At 43.1% G+C, this 17,227-nt stretch overlaps 1 protein-coding gene across 3 annotated transcripts; it reads right to left on the reverse strand.

The window, feature by feature from the left end:
* Positions 1 to 2,582: 2,582 nt before the first annotated feature.
* Positions 2,583 to 8,905, reverse strand: LOC136314331 (uncharacterized). Of its 3 annotated transcripts, XR_010727301.1 has the most exons (5): positions 8,663 to 8,905; positions 7,554 to 7,668; positions 6,774 to 6,947; positions 3,870 to 3,996; positions 2,583 to 3,043 (listed from the first exon to the last, which is right to left on the reverse strand). XR_010727301.1 is itself a non-coding variant. In XM_066245081.1 (4 exons), exons 2-4 carry the CDS (start codon positions 7,650 to 7,652, stop codon positions 2,739 to 2,741), a joined length of 531 nt encoding a protein of 176 aa, XP_066101178.1. In that variant the 5' UTR covers positions 7,653 to 7,668; positions 8,663 to 8,905; the 3' UTR covers positions 2,583 to 2,738. The 3 variants fall into 3 exon arrangements, 2 of the variants coding, with proteins under 2 accessions (XP_066101178.1, XP_066101177.1); XM_066245081.1 differs by lacking the exon at positions 6,774 to 6,947; XM_066245080.1 differs by lacking the exons at positions 6,774 to 6,947; positions 8,663 to 8,905 and having other exon boundaries at positions 7,554 to 7,872.
* Positions 8,906 to 17,227: the final 8,322 nt, after the last annotated feature.

The raw sequence follows: 17,227 nt of genomic DNA on the forward strand, positions 1-17,227 counted from the left end.
GAGAACCTAAACAGACACTTCTCTCATGAAGAGATACAAACAACAAAGAGATGTACAAAGAGATGCATATCAAAACTAGGAGATGCCACTTCACACTTGATAGATTGGCTGTTATCAACAAGAGAGGTAATAAAAGGTTTGGAGTGGTTGTAGAGAAAATAGGACCGTTTCACAGTTGGTGAAAATGTCAACTGGGTCTGACCTGTGGTGGTGCAGTGAAGAAAGTGTCGACCTGGAACACTGAGGTCGCCAGTTGAAAACACTGGGTTTGCCTGGTCAAGGCACATGTGAGAGTTGATGCTTTGTCCTTCCCTCTGCTCTCTCTCTCTTCTCTAAAATAAATAAATAAAATCTTATTTAAAAAGGAAAATGTAAACTGGTATATCCATTATGAAAAACAGTATGGTATTTTCTCAGAAAATAAGTATAGAGTTGCCATGTGCCCTAGCTGTTGGTTTTTGGTAAATGCCTGTTGTCATGTTGAAATTCTTTTCTATTGAATAGTTCTAGTTTGTTGAGTGTTTTTATCACAAAAGTCCCATTTACTCCCCTTTCTCCCACCCCCTTCCTTTGGTATCCACTTAACTTCTGTCTATGTCTGTTAGTCTAAGTATCTCTGCCACATATGTGTGCAATCATATAGTCCTTAACTTTCTCTGACTTCCTTATTTTGCTTCTTATAATAGTCTCTTGGTTTAGTCATGTTGTTGCATATGCATAAGTATGACTCAGTAGTATTTAATCATACATAGGTATTATATCATTTTTGTTCAATGTTTTATTAAGGAACTCTTTGGTTGTTTGCATGTATTGGCCACCATGAAAAATGCTGCATTGAACATGGACATGCATTTGTTTGCAAATAAATGATTTTTCTGTATTTTTAGATGGTCATGTGCTTCCCCCCTTTCATTCTATTAACACAGTAAATTATATAAATAGGTTTTTGTATGTGAGCCCCACTTGCAGTTTGGGGTGTGGTGGGATGCATGGGGGCAGGGTGGACCGTGCATCATAGGGCAGAAGGGAGGTATGGGGGGAGTGTGGTTTCCAGGTGAACAGTTCACATGCTCTAGAGATGCATACATGAAACCTGTGTGTTCCTAAAAAACAAGGTCACCCCATTACATTTAATTTCTACATAAAAAAGGGATAAAGCATAAATATTTTTAAAATATTAGAATGGTTAGGCCTTGTATTAACTCCTAGAACAACTGTTATCTTCAAGTAGAATATAGGCCGTTTTAGGCCTTCCTGAGCCCACCACTCAGAAACAGCTCTGAACATTCCTAGAATTAAGTGGATATGCCAATTATAGAATTTAAAATATTAAAAAAAAGGGCAGGCCCCTCTATAAGGCTTTAAAGTAAAGTGATCAACAAGGGTCAACTAGTTTAAGTTGGGAAAGAGAATAACAGAGGGCTTTGAAGTACTAAAAGAAGCTCTCACCAGCCCTAAGCTGACCAAAGTTAGAAAAGCTCTTCCAATGACATATTACAGAAAAGAGGGAATAGCGTGAGGCATCCTAACTCAGGCCTTGGTTCTGATAGAGGAGCCCAAAAGCTAGAAATTTGCTTCAGTAATAGTAGCTTTTTAGTTTTAATGAATAGATTATGTAAGAGTTAAGAAACAGTTAATCTGCTTGCTATTCTCTGCTAATGGGTTTCTGGCAAATTAGCTCTGGGTTTTGTTACTTTGGGGAAATTTCTGTTTTTATCTGAGAGAATATTGTGCCCTGTCACAGGAGATTTGTATTCGGCTACAAAGGTGAGAAGACCCACATGAAAGAGTAATGGTTCATGCTATGTGCACTTTGCATCCTTCCACTACCAATATGTAATCATCCTAAGTTAGGCATGATGTAAGGTGCCCTGGTGATTCACAGAGCCCTTGCAGAATGACAACAGAAGATGCTTAGTAAATAGGTGCTATTTCCTAGATGAATGGCAGCAGAGAAGAGCATATACTGAATGTATGCATTGGAGTGTGTGCAATGTTCCCACCAGAGAGTATGAGTCTTGTCTCATCAACTCTGGATTCTCTGAGTGTTTGTAACTATCTTCTTTTTGTGAGAGTATAGAACTCTGACATATTGTATCTGGGCCCTGTGCTTGTGAGGATGTGTCCCACTTGAGAGAGGAGGGAGTCCTGTCATGTCTGGCTCGAGTTCTCTGAGTATATGGCCTGGTTCTCTTATGTTAGATTTGGGGACCTTTTCACATCAGCTCAGGGTCCTTGTAGTGAGATGTGGACCCACCTGAGAGATTATGGTTTACTTCACCATCTTGTGGTCATGTATCTGTGCAAAGGTGTGCACCCTGAGTCATTTGGGGGTTTTGTGATCACAGATAGTGACATAAATAAAAGCTGTAGCGACTGGATACCCCTCTTTTAGGCATGACCCTTTCCACCATTACACTTGAAAGAGTGCAGCATGCAATCACTGAAGCTTTTATTTCTGAGTGTTGGGAAAAGGGTCCTGTCACATCAGCACTGGATTGATATATGATTATCAGATCTGTAAGGTATTTTTCCCCGCCGAGAAGGAAGGAACAGGTCTCGGAGCCACCAAGTGTGGTAAGTTCAAAAGGCTTTATTCAGTACAAAGCGTTTCCCGGACGAGATTCACTGGCGTGCAAGATGGAGGTCAGGAAAAAATCGCACATGGAGAGACCGCACGGGTATATTTAAAAAGGGGTCCCTCTAGGGCAGTTGAGCTAATATGACGTAGAGAAATCTTACTGGCTGACAGTCAATCGCTTTTGTTTCCAAGGAGTCCTAGGAAGTTTCTTTTTGGCGCGCTTGACTGTGGGCGGTCCTAGCCAAAGTTCCCCGAGCCTAAGTTCCCACGTGACCAGCCCTCCATCCACCGACCTTACATTCCGATCTTTTTGTGTTAATAAGGGGCGCCGCTTATCCGTCTGGCTACTTCCTCCTGAATAGGGGCGTCGTGGGGAGGGGGAGATCGGAAGGTGGTGGTTTTGAGGGGTGTCCGGAGGAACATCTGTTTGGCCATGAGTTGAGAAACTTCGTTGGTGCAGTTCTGTAAGAATTTGTAAAAAAAGAGAGACAAATATGAGTTATATGCTGATAATTAGAAGAAGATTTAGGTAGGATAGGGGCAGCCCAGGTAAGAATAGGTGGCTGCTATTAGGAGTTAAGCAGGTTGTAAGAGGAGAGATTTTTGCTTAATTTTTCTTACAGACAGTTTAGATTGAAGCCTCTTTTATCAGGCCAGTCTTACTGAACAGCATTGCTCCCTGCTTCAGCTCACTCTGGTGGCAGGTTCCTGGTGGGAGGGACAGGAACAACTGGAGGGTCTGCATGGTCCAATTTTTTGGTGAGCTACAGACGAGTAAGGCCCAGTGGTTCTGACTCCCAGCAATCCTGTATGGGAGCAAGCTTGAGGCGAGAGACATGGTACCAAGGTGTTTGTCCTAGGAGCTTAGCTGCAGTAGGAGTAGTCAGTATTACCGTATGGGGTCCCGTCCACCTGGGCTGCAGGGAGCCAGGCTGGAGCTCCCTCAGAAGAACCCTGTCTCCAGGCTGGAGGGGGACCATCGGGTGTGTTTCATCCGGACCCCCTATGGGAGGAAGGGTCTGGTCTGCGTGTTCCCTGAGAAGATGGCAAAGTAAAGACAGAAAGGGGAGATACGTGGCAAGAGGAGGGGGGTTGACAGGTAAGCTGTGATTGATTAGGAATTGTCTACCATAAACCAGCTCAAAGGGGCTAAGTCCAATGGGGTTTCACAGGGTTGCCCTGATTCTGGTGAGTGCCAGGGGAAGGAGGTTTGGCCAGGAGAGCCTGGTCTCAATGGAAAGTTTAGTTAGCTGACCCTTCAGGATGCCATGGGCCCTTTCCACCTTACCCGATGATTGAGGATGATAGGGTATGTGGAGTTTCCAGGTGATGTTGAGAGAGGTGGTGACCTGCTGGACTATTTGGGCAGTGAAGGCCGGGCCATTGTCTGACTGGATGGTAGTCGGCAGTCCAAACTGCAGGATGATATTTTCAGTGAGAATGGAGGCAACGGTGTCTGCTGTTTCTCAAGAACTTGGAAAGGCTTCTATCCATCCTGAAAAGGTGTCAACAAAGGTTAAGAGATAACGGAGTTTTTTGTGAGGGGGCATATGCGTGAAGTCAATTTGCCAATCCTGGCCTGGCACGTGCCCCCTCAGCTGGTGAGTGGGAAAGCGGGGGCAGAGTCCCCCTTGTGTAGAGGCTTTGGAACAGAGAGCACATGCTGCGTGTACCTTTTCGATAGTCTGCTGGAGGCCTGGGAAGAAAAAGAGTGGTTGTAAGAACTGACAGAAAGCTTTTGGCCCTATTGTAAGGAACAGTGGATATCAGAAAGGAGAGTTTCAGCCTGTCCTGGTGGTAAGGCAGTTCTATCTCTGAGAAATATCCATCCCTGGTTGCACACGTCTCCACCCTTTCTGAGGAGGGTCTGTTCTTCCTCAGGAGCGTAGGGAGGTTTCAAGGAGGTGGAGAGAAACATGAGAGGAGAGGGGGAGTTTCCCAGGGTGAGGTTTCGAGCTGTCGTGTCGGCCTGAGCATTTCCCAAGGCCACCAGGTCCTGAGAGGTTTGATGGCCCCTACAATGTACCACAGCCACCTCAGCGGGAAGCTGTAATGCCTGCAAAAGTTTAGAAATGAGGGTAGCATTGATTATGGGGGAGCCCCTGGTAGTGAGGAAGCCCCTTTCCTTCCAGAGGGCAGAGTGGCTGTGGGTGATAAGAAAAGCATATTTAGAGTCAGTATATATAGTTTCGCGTTTTCCCTGGGCCAGAGTGAGTGCCCGCGTGAGAGCAATCAGTTCTGCTTTCTGGGAGGTGGTGCCCTCTGGCAGCTATTGAGCTTCTAGGGTGGAGGAGGTGGTGACCACCACGTAGGCTGCCTGTTGTCATCCATTGGGTTTCTGTACAGAACTCCCATCTACAAAGAGTATTAGATCTGGATTTTTTAAAGGAGAACCTGATAATCCATCTCAAGGTCTGTTGAGGAAATCTATTAGGTCCATACAAGAGTGGGTGGGTTCCGGAAGTGTCTCTAGAGCTGGCAGTGGAGTGGCTGGGTTGAGTCTAGGAGAGGGTAAGAGAGTGACTGAAGGGTTTTTGATGAACAGGAGGTGAAATTCTTATAGGCGGGACGGACTTAACAGAGAAAGAGATTTGTGTGAAAGGAGGTCAGTGAGCCTGTGGGAGGAGAAGACAGTGATGGGTTTGGAAAGGGCGAGCTTAGTAGCCTCCTTGGTGAGTTCAGCTGCTGTGCCCAGTGCCCGAAGGCAGGGCTGCCAGGCTTTGACTGTGGTGTCCAGTTGTTTAGAGAGATATGCCACGGGGCGGTATTATAGGCCTCACAGATTGAGTTAACACGCCAACAGTATTACCGTGCTTTTCATCAGTGAAAAGATGCAAGGGGCGCCTGGAGTCGGGTAAAGCGAGAGGGGGAGAGGAGATGAGGGTGTCTCGAAGAGTAGAGAAAGCCCTTTTGACAGTGTTAGGGCATGTGAGAGGTCCCATAGGAGTCTCCTTTGCAGCCTCGTAGAGGGGTTTGGCTAAGAGAGCAAAATTGGGAATCCAGTGCCTAAAGAAGCCTATTAGACCGAGGAAAAAAAAAATCTGATCCGTGGTGGTAGGTGGCTGAAGACTGTGGAGGGTCTGAGTTCGATCTAGGGTGAGACCTCGGGTGCTGGGAGTTAAGGTAATGCCCAGATAGACTACAGACTGAGAGTGAAGTTGAGCCTTAGTAGGGGAGACACAATATCCCTTCATGGCAAGAAAGTTAAGAAGGGTGGCTGTGTGTCTTCTTGAGGCAGACAGGGTGGGACTGTAGAGAAGTAAGTCATCTACATATTGTAAGAGAGTACTAGTCTCGAGATCGCATGCAGCTAAATCCCGAGCCAGCGCTTGTCCAAACAGGTGTGGGCTGTCCCTGAACCCCTGGGGCAGGACGGTCCACGTAAGCTGCTGGGCTGCATTAGTGTCCGGATCAGTCCAAGTAAAGGCAAACAGAAAGTAAGAGTCAGGGTGTAGAGGAATGGTAAAGAAGGCATCCTTGAGATCTAGGACCGTGAAGTGAGTGGTGTCTGAGGGAATGTGTGACAGTAATGTGTAGAGATTAGGGACTACTGGATGGAGGGGAAATACCGCCTCGTTGATTAGGCGTAAGTCTTGTACAAGGCGATAAGCTCCTGAAGGTTTTCGAACAGGAAGGATGGGGGTATTGCAGGGAGAGTCCGTGGGAATGACTTGGTTTAAGAGGCGGGTAATTATTGGTTTAAGGCTCTGGCGGTGACTTGCTGAAATAGGGAATTGGGGCCTAGATGGAAATTGGGAGGGATTCTTTAAGCAGATGTGTACAGGTGGGTGGTGGTTTGCTACCACAGGGGTAAAAGTGTCCCAGACCTGAGGGTTGACAACATCTGGTGGAACAGGAGGTGTGACAGGGTTAGGGTGATCTGTGGTAGTGGGAGAGTCTTTAGTCAGGAGTGGTAGGAGTAGGTGCGAAGATGCTGTCACCTGGATAGTGGTTCCGAGATTGTATAGAATGTCTCGACCCAGAAGGGGTACAGGGCACGATGGCATGACTAAGAACGAGTGTGAAAAGGGGATTCCGTCCAAACTGCATGTCAGAGGCGGTGTGCAAAGAGGAGAAGAAAGGGTCCCATCCACTCCCATAACCAAGACCTGTGAGGGAACTAGAAGTCCAGAGTATGATGGCAAAACAGAGAAGGTAGCCTCCGTGTCCACAAGAAATGATATGGACTTACTCACTAGCTACCTGTAGCATCACCCGTGGCTCAGAGAGAGCAATGAGGGTCTCCGAGTCGGGCCGCATCAGTCGTCTGCGAGGCCTAGGAATTCAAATGATGGCCCCGCCCGGCTGGCTTGGCCTCCCATCTGAGTGGCCTGTCCTCCACGTAGAGACATCAAGGATGAGCCTGCTGCCAAAAGGGGACAATTGCTCCGCCAGTGACCAGGCTGCTTGCACTTAGGGCAGGGCTTAGTGGGCGGCCTCAGGCAGGGGCACTGCCAGGACCAATGACCCTCCTTGCCACACTTAAAGCAAGCTCCTGGTGGGGATCCTCTTGGTGGCCCGGACCTAGGTCGAGCACCCTCCGTGCCTTGCCCTTGTTGCTCTGGCCTTAGGGCCGCCCAAGAGCCTGGGTTTGGAGTGATATTTTCTGTTGCATGCGGGCCCGGCGTTCAGCCTCAGCCTGTTCCTCTCAACTGTTAAAAACCTTAAATGCCATGTTCATCAGGTCTCGGATAGGGGTCTGGGGCCCTCTTCTGCCTTTTTAAGTTTCCTCCGAATGTCCGGGGCAGATAGGGAAATAAAGTGAGTGGCTAATACAGTGGCCCCGGCATTGGAGGTAGGGTCTAAATGAGTGTGGAGGACCATAGCGTCAGTGAGGCGATTTAAGAAGAGAGCTGGATTTTCCTCAGGTCCCTGAGTAATTTCCTTAACTTGTCATAGTTAACTACCTTTTGTGCTGCATCCTGCATGCCAGCTACAAGACATTCAATCATTTGGTCTTGTCATCTCCTACCTGTTTGTTCTGCCTGGTAATTCTAGTTGGGGTCCATGTCAGGAACTGCCTCTGAGCCCACCGGCATTTGAGTGTTTGAAGCGTGGACCTTATCTGCATGAGCTCGCGCTGCCGTCTGGATTCGGTCCCGTTCATCGGGGGTAAGGGTAGAAGACATAATAACATAGAGATCATGCCAAGTGAGGTCATATGCCTGAGTGAGATATTGGAATTCCTTGGTATAGTTGGTAGGATTAGAAGAGTAAGAGCCCAAGCGCTTTTCAATTGCAGACAGATCAGAGAGGGAGAAAGGCCCATGAACCCGAACAACTCCTTCTGCTCCGGCCACCTCGCGGAGAGGGCATAGGAGGTTGGCTTCCTCTTGTGGCCTGGAGTGAGATTGGGTGTGAGCGCTGACTGGAGAGGAGAGAGAGAGAGCATCATTTGCAGGTGGGGAAGCAGGATCTAGCGAAGAGTGGGGAGGAGTCCGATGGGACTGAGGGAGCCGAGGGAGTCTTGCAGGAGGGGAAGAGAGTTCCTCAGGGGAGTTGGAAAAGGAGGAGGAATCTGGAGCGGAGGGTTTAGCTGAGGTTTCTCTGGCCAAAAGAATGTGCGGTGTAGAGCAACCGGCACAGAGTTTAGGACGAGAACACAGATGCCAAAACCCCTGAATATAATAAGGTATTTCTCACCCAGCCTCCTGGAAATAGTTCTGTAAATCAGTAAGGATGTTAAAATTGAAAGTCCCTTCCTGAGGCCACCTGGTCTGGTTATCCAGTGGGTAATTTAGTCAGGCTATGCTGCAGAAGAAGATTAGTTTCTCCTTTTTCAGGGATGGATCAATGTTTGAGAGATTCCGGATTAGGCACCCCAGGGGTGTTTTAGAGTCAGATTTGGATCCCTTTGCCCCCATAATCACCCTCAGTTCTCGGAGTGGTCAGACTTGAGTATTAGCATCCTAAAAACTCATGGTCCAGCCACGGATGGAAAAGGTAGAGTGGAAATGCTCCGGACGTCTCTAAAGCAAATGCACTCTGTCGGAAGAGAAGTCCCTGACGCAGCTGTGGTTTCGGACAGGTATTCTCAGAGGAGAGAACTGAGGCAGGGGAGGCTGGAGGTGGGGAACTTACCACACTGTGCGCTGAAGTGGGTGAAAAATTGGAGGTCCTGGTTCTTTCTCGGAGGGAAGGGGAGAGGAGCGGTCCTTGCAGACTTCTGACTCCTCCCGGGTTTTCGGCACCAAAATGTAAGGTATTTTTCCCCACCGAGAAGGAAGGAACAGGTCTCGGAGCCACCAAGTGTGGTAAGTTCAAAAGGCTTTATTCAGTACAAAGTGTTCCCTGGACGAGACTCACTGGCGTGCAAGATGGAGGTCAGGAAAAAATCACACATGGAGAGACCGCACGGGTATATTTAAAAAGGGGTCCCTCTAGGGCAGTCGGGCTAATATGACGTAGAGAAATCTTACTGGCTGACAGTCAATCGCTTTTGTTTCCAAGGAGTCCTAGGAAGTTTCTTTTTGGCGCGCGCTTGACTGTGGGCGGTCCTACCCAAAGTTCCCGGAGCCCAAGTTCCCCACGTGACCAGCCCTCTATCCACCGACCTTACAAGATCTTTGGTTCTTAGGACTGAGAAGATTGTTTCCTATAGTAATCAAAGACCTCTTTGAAAAAATAGAAATCAGTAACATAAATTAAAAAAAAACCATAGTATCCTTGCTTTATAGGCAGAAAAAATTTATAATATTTTATCTGGTGCTACACAGTATAGAAGTTTGTTTCTTTAACAAAGTAAAATAGAACCAAATTTGCATTTATTTTTTTTTTTATTTATTTTTATTTTTTTTATTTTTTTTTATTTTATAATTTTATTTTTTTAATGGGGTGACATCAATAAATCAGGATACATATATTCAAAGATAACAAGTCCAGGTTATCTTGTCATTCAATTATGTTGCATACCCACCACCCAAAGTCAGATTGTCCTCTGTCACCTTCTATCTTGTTTTCTTTGTGCCCCTCCCACCCCCTATCCCTCTCCCATTCCCCCCTCCCCCCCATAACCACCACACTCTTATCAATGTCTCTTAGTTTCACTATTATGTCCCACCTACGTATGGAATAATACAGTTCCTGTTTTTTTCTGATTTACTTATTTCGTTTCGTATCATGTTATCAAGATCCCACCATTTTGCTGTAAATGTTCCGATGTCATCATTTCTTATGGCTGAGTAGTATTCCATAGTGTATATGTGCCACATCTTCTTTATCCAGTCATCTATTGATGGGCTTTTTGGTTGTTTCCATGTCCTGGCCACTGTGAACAATGCTGCAATAAACATGGGGCTGCATGTGTCTTTACGTATCAATGTTTCTGAGTTTTGGGGATATATACCCAGTAGAGGGATTGCTGGGTCATAAGGTAGTTCTATTTTCAGTTTTTTGAGGAACCACCATACTTTCTTCCATAATGGTTGTACTACTTTACATTCCCACCAACAGTGTATGAGGGTTCCTTTTTCTCCACAGCCTCTCCAACATTTGCTATTACCTGACTTGCTAATAACAGCTAATCGAACAGGTGTGAGGTGGTATCTCATTGCCGTTTTGATTTGCATTTCTCTAATAGCTAAAGAAGATGAGCATCTTTTCATATATCTGTTGGCCATTTGTATTTCTTCCTGGGAGAAGTGTCTATTCATATCCTCTTCCCATTTTTTTATTGGATTGTTTGTTTGTTTGTTGTTGAGTTTTATGAGTTCTTTGTATATTTTGGATATTAGGCCCTTATCTGAGCTGTTGTTTGAAAATATCATTTCCCATTTAGTTGGCTTTCTGTTTATTTTGTTATCAGTTTCCCTTGCTGAGCAAAAACTTCTTAGTCTGATGTAGTCCCATTCATTAATTTTTGCCTTCACTTCTCTTGCCATTGGAGTCAAATTCATAAAATGCTCTTTAAAACCCAGGTCCATGAGTTGAGTACCTATGTCTTCTTCTATGTACTTAATTGTTTCAGGTCTTATGTTTAGATCTTTGATCCATTTTGAGTTAATTTTTGTACAGGGGGAGAGACTGTAGTCCAGTTTCATTCTTTTGCATGTGGCTTTCCAGTTTTCCCAGCACCATTTATTGAAGAGGCTTTCTTTTCTCCATTGTGTGTTGTTGGCCCCTTTATCAAAAATTATTTGACTATATATATGTGGTTTTATTTCTGGACTTTCTATTCTGTTCCATTGTTCTGAGTGTCTATTTTTCTGCCAATACCATGCTGTTTTGATTGTCGTGGCCCTATAATAGAGTTTGAAGTCAGGTATTGTAATACCCCCAGCTTCATTCTTTTTCTTTAGGATTGCTTTGGCTATTCGGGGTTTTTTATAGTTCCATATAAATCTGATGATTTTTTGCTCTATTTCTTTAAAAAATGTCATTGGAATTTTGATGGGAATTGCATTAAATTTGTATATTGCTTTGGGTAATATAGCCATCTTGATTATATTTATTCTTCCTAGCCAAGAACAAGGTATATTCTTCCATCTCATTATATCTTTTTCGATTTCCCTTAACAATGGTTTATAGTTTTCATTATATAAGTCCTTTACATTCTTTGTTATGTTTATTTCTAAGTATTTTATTTTTTTGTTGCAATCGTAAAGGGGATTATTCTTTTGAGTTCCTTCTCAGTTGTTTCATTGTTGGCATATAGAAAGGCTATTGACTTCTGTATGTTAATTTTGTATCCTGCGACCTTACTGTATTGGCTTATTGTTTCTAGTAGTCTTTTTGTGGATTCTTTGGGGTTTTCGATGTATAGGATCATATCATCTGCAAAAAGTGATACCTTTACTTCTTCTTTTCCGATATGGATGCCTTTTATTTCTTTGTCTTGTCTGATTGCTCTGGCTAGAACCTCTAGTACCACATTAAATAAGAGTGGAGAGAGTGGACAACCCTGTCTTGTTCCTGATTTAAGGGGGAAAGCCTTCAGTTTAGTGCCATTTAATATGATGTTAGCTGATGGTTTATCATATATGGCCTTTATCATGTTGAGATATTTTCCTTCTATACCCATTTTGTTGAGAGTCTTAAACATAAAATTGTGTTGTATTTTATCGAAAGCCTTTTCTGCGTCTATTGATAAGATCATGTGGTTTTTGTTCTTTGTTTTGTTGATATGGTGTATTACATTAACCGTTTTACGTATGTTGAACCATCCTTGAGATTCTGGGATGAATCCCACTTGATCATGATGTATTATTTTTTTAATATGTTGTTGTATTCGATTTGCTAGTATTTTGTTTAGTATTTTAGCATCTGTATTCATTAGAGATATTGGTTTGGTCTGTAGTTTTCTTTTTTTGTGCCATCCTTGCCTGGTTTTGGTATGAGGGTTATGTTGGCCTCATAAAATATGTTTGGAAGTATTACTTCTTCTTCAATTTTTTGGAAGACTTTGAGTAGAATAGGAACCAAGTCTTCTTTGAATGTTTGATAAAATTCGCTGGTATAGCCGTCAGGGCCTGGACTTTTATTTTTGGGGAGGTTTTTAATGGTTTTTTCTATTTCTTCTCTACTGATAGGTCTGTTTAGGCTTTGTGCTTCTTCTTGACTCAGTCTAGGAAGGTTGTATTGTTCTAGGAATTTATCCATTTCTTCTAGGTTGTTGAATTTAGTGGCATAAAGTTTTTCATAGTATTCTACAATAATTCTTTGTATATCTACGGTGTCCGTGGTGATTTCTCCTCTTTCATTTTGGATTTTGTTTATATGAGTTCTTTCTCTTTTTTCCTTGGTAAGTCTTGCCAAGGGTTTGTCAATTTTGTTGATCTTTTCAAAGAACCAGCTCCTTGTTCTATTAATTTTTTCTATAGTTTTTCTGTTCTCTAATTCATTTATTTCTGCTCTGATTTTTATTATCTCCTTTCTTCGGCTGGTTTTGGGTTGTCTTTGTTCTTCTTTTTCTAGTTCCTTAAGGTGGGAAGTTAAGTGGTTCACTTGGGCTCTCTCTTGTTTGTTCATATATGCCTGAAGCGATATGACCTTCCCTCTTATCACTGCTTTTGCTGCATCCCATAGATTCTGATATGTCGTATTGTCATTTTCATTAGTCTGTATATATCTTTTGATCTCTGCACTTATTTCTTCTTTGACCCATTCATTTTTTAAAAGTATGTTGTTTAGTTTCCACATTTTTGTGGGATTTTTTTCCTCTTTTTTGCAGTTGAATTCTAGTTTCAAGGCTTTATGATCAGAAAATATGCTTGGTACAACTTCAATTTTTCTGAATTTGCTGATATTGTTTTTGTGGCCCAACATATGGTCAATTCTTGAGAATGATCCATGTACACTGGAGAAAAATGTATATTCAGTCACTTTGGGATGAAATGTCCTGTAGATGTCTATCATATCCAGGTGCTCTAGTGTTTTGTTTAAGGCCACTATGTCTTTGTTGATTCTCTGTTTGGATGACCGATCTAGAGCCGTCAGCGGTGTATTGAGGTCTCCAAGTATGATTGTATTTTTGTCAGTTTTTGTTTTAAGATCAATAAGTAGCTGTCTTATATATTTTGGTGCTCCTTGGTTTGGTGCATATATATTAAGAATTGTTATGTCTTCTTGATTCAGTGTCCCCTTAGCCATTATGAAATGGCCATTTTTGTCTCTAAGTACTTTTCCTGTCTTGTAGTCAGCATTATCCGATATGAGTATTGCTACACCTGCTTTTTTTTGGATGTTATTTGCTTGGAGTATTGTTTTCCAGCCTTTCACTTTGAATTTGTTTTTATCCTTGTTACTTAGATGAGTTTCCTGTAGGCAGCATACAGTTGGATTTTCTTTTTTAATCCATTCTGCTACTCTGTGCCTTTTTATTGGTGAGTTTAATCCATTTACATTTAGTGTAATTATTGATACTTGTGAGTTCCCTATTGCCATTTTATATCTTGCTTTCTGTTAGTTTTGTGTCTTGTTTGATCCTTCTCTTTTGTTTTTCTATCTTTTGTTTTTATTTGGTTGTATTCCATACATCTTTCCTCTGTTGCTATCTTTTTTATCTCATGTGCTTCTGTGGTGGTTTTTTCAATGGTGGTTACCTTTGAGTAATGAAAAGGGTCCCTACCCTGTTCATTGTAGCGAACTATTTTGTGAGTACTTTTGCACTCCATCGTCCTTTGCTACTGTTAATCTCCGTCTTCTCCCCCTCTTTCTTTTTGTTGTTGTCACAGTTTAAATTTGGTTTTATTGTGTTCTTCTTGGAGCTTTTACTTGTGGCTCTGTTTTTTTTTTTTGTTCTTTGTATCTGATTGGAGAACCCCCTTTAGTAATTCCTGGAGTGGGGGTTTTCTGATGATAAATTCCCTCATCTTTTCTGTATCTGTGAATGTTTTTATTTCTCCTTCGTATTTGAAGGATAGCTTTGATAGGTATAGTATTCGTGACTGAAAGTTCCTCTCTTTCAGGACTTTAAATATTGGGGTCCACTCTCTTCTAGCTTGTAGAGTTTCTGCTGAAAAATCTGATGATAATCTAATGGGCCTTCCTTTATATGTTGTATTCTTCTTTTCCCTGGCTGCCTTGAGAATTTTTTCTTTGCTGTTGGTTTGTGTCAATTTCATTATGATATGCCTTGGAGTAGGTTTGTTGGGGTTAAGAAAACTTGGAGTTCTGTTTGCTTCTTGAACTTGAGGCTTTAGTTCTTTCCACAGGCTTGGGAAGTTCTCATCAATTATTTGTTTAAGTATGTTCTCCATTCCATTTTCTCTCTCTTCTCCCTCTGATATACCTATTATTCTTATGTTATTCTTTTTGATGGAGTCAGATAATTCTTGTAGGGCTATCTCATTTTTTTTAATTTTTGAGTCTCTTTCTTCTTCTCTCTGTTGTGCCTCAAGTTGCTTGTCTTCTATTTCACTAATCCTCTCTTCTATCTGACCTGTTCTATTAGCTAAGCTTGTTACTTCGTTTTTCAACTCGTGAATTGAGTTTTTCATCTCTGTTTGATTTGTTTTTATAGTTTCAATTTCCTTGGACATATATTCTTTGTGTTCATGGAGTTGTTTTCTGAGCTCCCTATATTGCCTTTCTGTGTTTTCTTGTATATCTCGGAGGATTTTTAGGATTTCTATCTTGAATTCTCTGTCATTTAGCTCCAATGTTTCCAATATATTAAATTTTTTCTCCATATATTTTTCCTCATCTAGCTGTGTTACCTCTCTTTCTTTTGTATCCATGATATTTGATTTTCTCTTCCTTAATGGCATCTGAGGGTGGTTTTGTTGATAGTATTAATGAGATTTAATAAAGAATAAAAAGTTAAAAAAAATAAAAAAATAACAAATCGAAAAGAGTTGTTTTTTTTAAAAAAAAATTAATAATGAAATAAAGAAAAATAAAATAAAATAAAAATTTTTTAAAAAAGGAAATTATTCCCCCCCTCTTTTTTTCCTCTCCTCTCCTCTCCCCTCTTTCTTGAGAAAATCTTGTGGTGGACTGTGAGTTATAACAAACAATGCCTTTGATGGAGGGCCTGAATTGGGGAAAAGTAATAAAGGGGCAAAAAAGAGAGAAAGAAAAAAAAAAAAAAAAAAAAAAAAAAAAAAAAAGAAAAAAAAAAGAGCGTATGGACCCACAAAAAGCAAATAAGGAAAAAATTTGGGTCAAGAATAAAATGATTTGCTTTTAGGTGTTGGTTTTCTAAGAGTTATGATGAGAGGAATAAGAGGAAAATGGAAAAATGGGGGGACAAATTAAAACTTACTATTGTATTTAGTGGAACAAGAACTAGATAATATGGAGAGCCAGGGATGGGAGCACTGCTAGTGAGTTAAAAAGGTGAAGTAAAAACCCCCCAAAATGCCACAAACATAGGTTTGAGTCCCAGATAAGATAATTTGTTTGTTATTGAGGTTTGAATGAGAGGAGATGTAAAGGAGAAAGGAAGAAACTAATATAGAGGGAGAAAAGAAAGAGAGAGAGAGAAAAAAAGAGGGAACCACTAAAAGAAGAAAAAAGAAAGGAGAGAGAGAGAGAGAGTTAAGGGTTTTGGAGTGCAACCCTCATAGAGAGAAAGGAAGAGAAGAGAAATGATAATGGGAGATGTAACACTTATGGGTAGTGTAGTTCAAGGAGAGGAGAGAGTATGACCGGTAGAGAGTTAATCAGCCAAATTGGAGGAGGAAAAAAAAGTCTCAAGAATGAAGATAAGAGAAACAAACGAACAAATATAATAAAATGGGACAGGTTATAAAGTCTGCAGATTATTCTTGATTTTGAGAGGTTATCTTCTTGCTTTTTCTTTTCTCTCCCTCTTCCTGGTCGGTGACTCTGTACCCCGGGTTCTGCCCCTTTGGCACGCTCAGGTAGAGGTTTGCAGTTGATAAGTCTCTATGGCAATGTCATGTATTGTGCTTTATTCTCATTGGGAGTCGAGGCTCATTAGCATTTATAGGCTCCGACAGTGAGAGAGTCCGTGTTCCTGGAGCCTTTCTCCTAGTCTTTCCTTCCTCAATTAGTAGCCTGATAGTCCAGGTATGGGGTTGCTGCTGCCTCTGCCTGGATAATAAGAGGCTCTAATTGCTGGCAACTCCCCACTCTATTTCCACTCAGCACAGGGCTCTGGGTAAGGCTCAGTCAGTCAGAGCTGCTAGCATAATCAGGCGGGCTTTCCGCCCACTCGAAGACCTCTGGCTCTGCCACTCTATCCGGTAACACAAGCGGGCGCCCACTTCCGGGGCGCTTGGAGGAAACTCTCACTCACTGTCTGCAACCAGGATATCCGGCCAGCAGTCTCACGCTCTGAGTGAAACCCCCAACCGCAGGGAAAAGTTGCAGCGTTGGAATTGAGTCTCGCTCTGTCCCCGTGTGCGGCTTTTGCAAGGTGCTGGGGCGGCCCGAGATTCCGCCTTGGCCCACACAAAGGCCCCTGACTCTGCCCCTCTGTGCGATAACACGGGCACGCACTGCCGAGGCACTCGGAGGAATCGCTCACTCCTTATCTGCGCGCGCAAACCAGGATATGAGGCCGGCCGCGGTTCCCTCTGAGTGAAACAGCCTCCAGCACGGAAAATCTCCACCGTTGGAAGTAGTTCTCACTCCCTCCCGTGCGTGGCTTTCCCAGGGCGCTGGGGCTGCCCAGAGACTCTGCCCTCAGCCCACAGAAAGGCCTCTGACCCTGCCTCTCCGTGGGGCAACACGGGCACCCACTTCCGCGGCTTAGGAAGAAATCTCTCTTCCACTAACTGCGCACCGACCAGGAGACCGGGTAAAATGGCCGCTCTGCTTTTCTTTCTTTGTTTGGGTTTGGCGCGAGTGTTAGCTTGTATTGCCCGGGTTGCCACAGGATCAGATTTTCCTCGGCTTGGATCTCTGAGCCACAGCCTGGTTCGGCAGTTTTTGCTGCGGCGGCCTGGATCTATTCACCCCCTTTGCCCACCTCAGTTTCTATATTCACAGTTACCAGAGAAAGCCGCCCTGTTTAGGTTAGTGAGGAAGGCGGAGCATTTCTTACTCCCTATTTCCTTCGGGGTTTGGTTATATATTTAGCCAATTTTTCACTCAATCATACCTTTGGGTGTATTGCGAAGAATCTGGAAGCTCCAAGTATAGGTTTTTCTGTTTCTGGTTGAAGATCTTGTTGAGTTTTGGGGGAGATTTATCGGTATCGCTTCTTACTCTGCCATTACTCTGACGTCATCTCCAAAT

Source organism: Saccopteryx bilineata, chromosome 10 (assembly GCF_036850765.1).
Source record: "Saccopteryx bilineata isolate mSacBil1 chromosome 10, mSacBil1_pri_phased_curated, whole genome shotgun sequence".
Classification (NCBI taxonomy): domain Eukaryota; kingdom Metazoa; phylum Chordata; class Mammalia; order Chiroptera; family Emballonuridae; genus Saccopteryx; species Saccopteryx bilineata.

Bases quoted from the DNA above. Each gene is read 5' to 3' on its own strand.
- LOC136314331 (XM_066245080.1), bottom strand. From the start codon at position 7,850: ATGGGCCTTTCTCCCTCTCTGATCTGTCTGCAATTGAAAAGCGCTTGG. The intron at 3,997-7,553 runs GTAGGAGATGAC...ATCATCCTGCAG, and splicing joins TTACCAGGCAGAACAAACAG to TTTGGACTGCCGACTACCAT. The intron at 3,044-3,869 runs GTAAGGTGGAAA...AAATTCTTACAG, and splicing joins CTATCATCCTCAATCATCGG to AACTGCACCAACGAAGTTTC.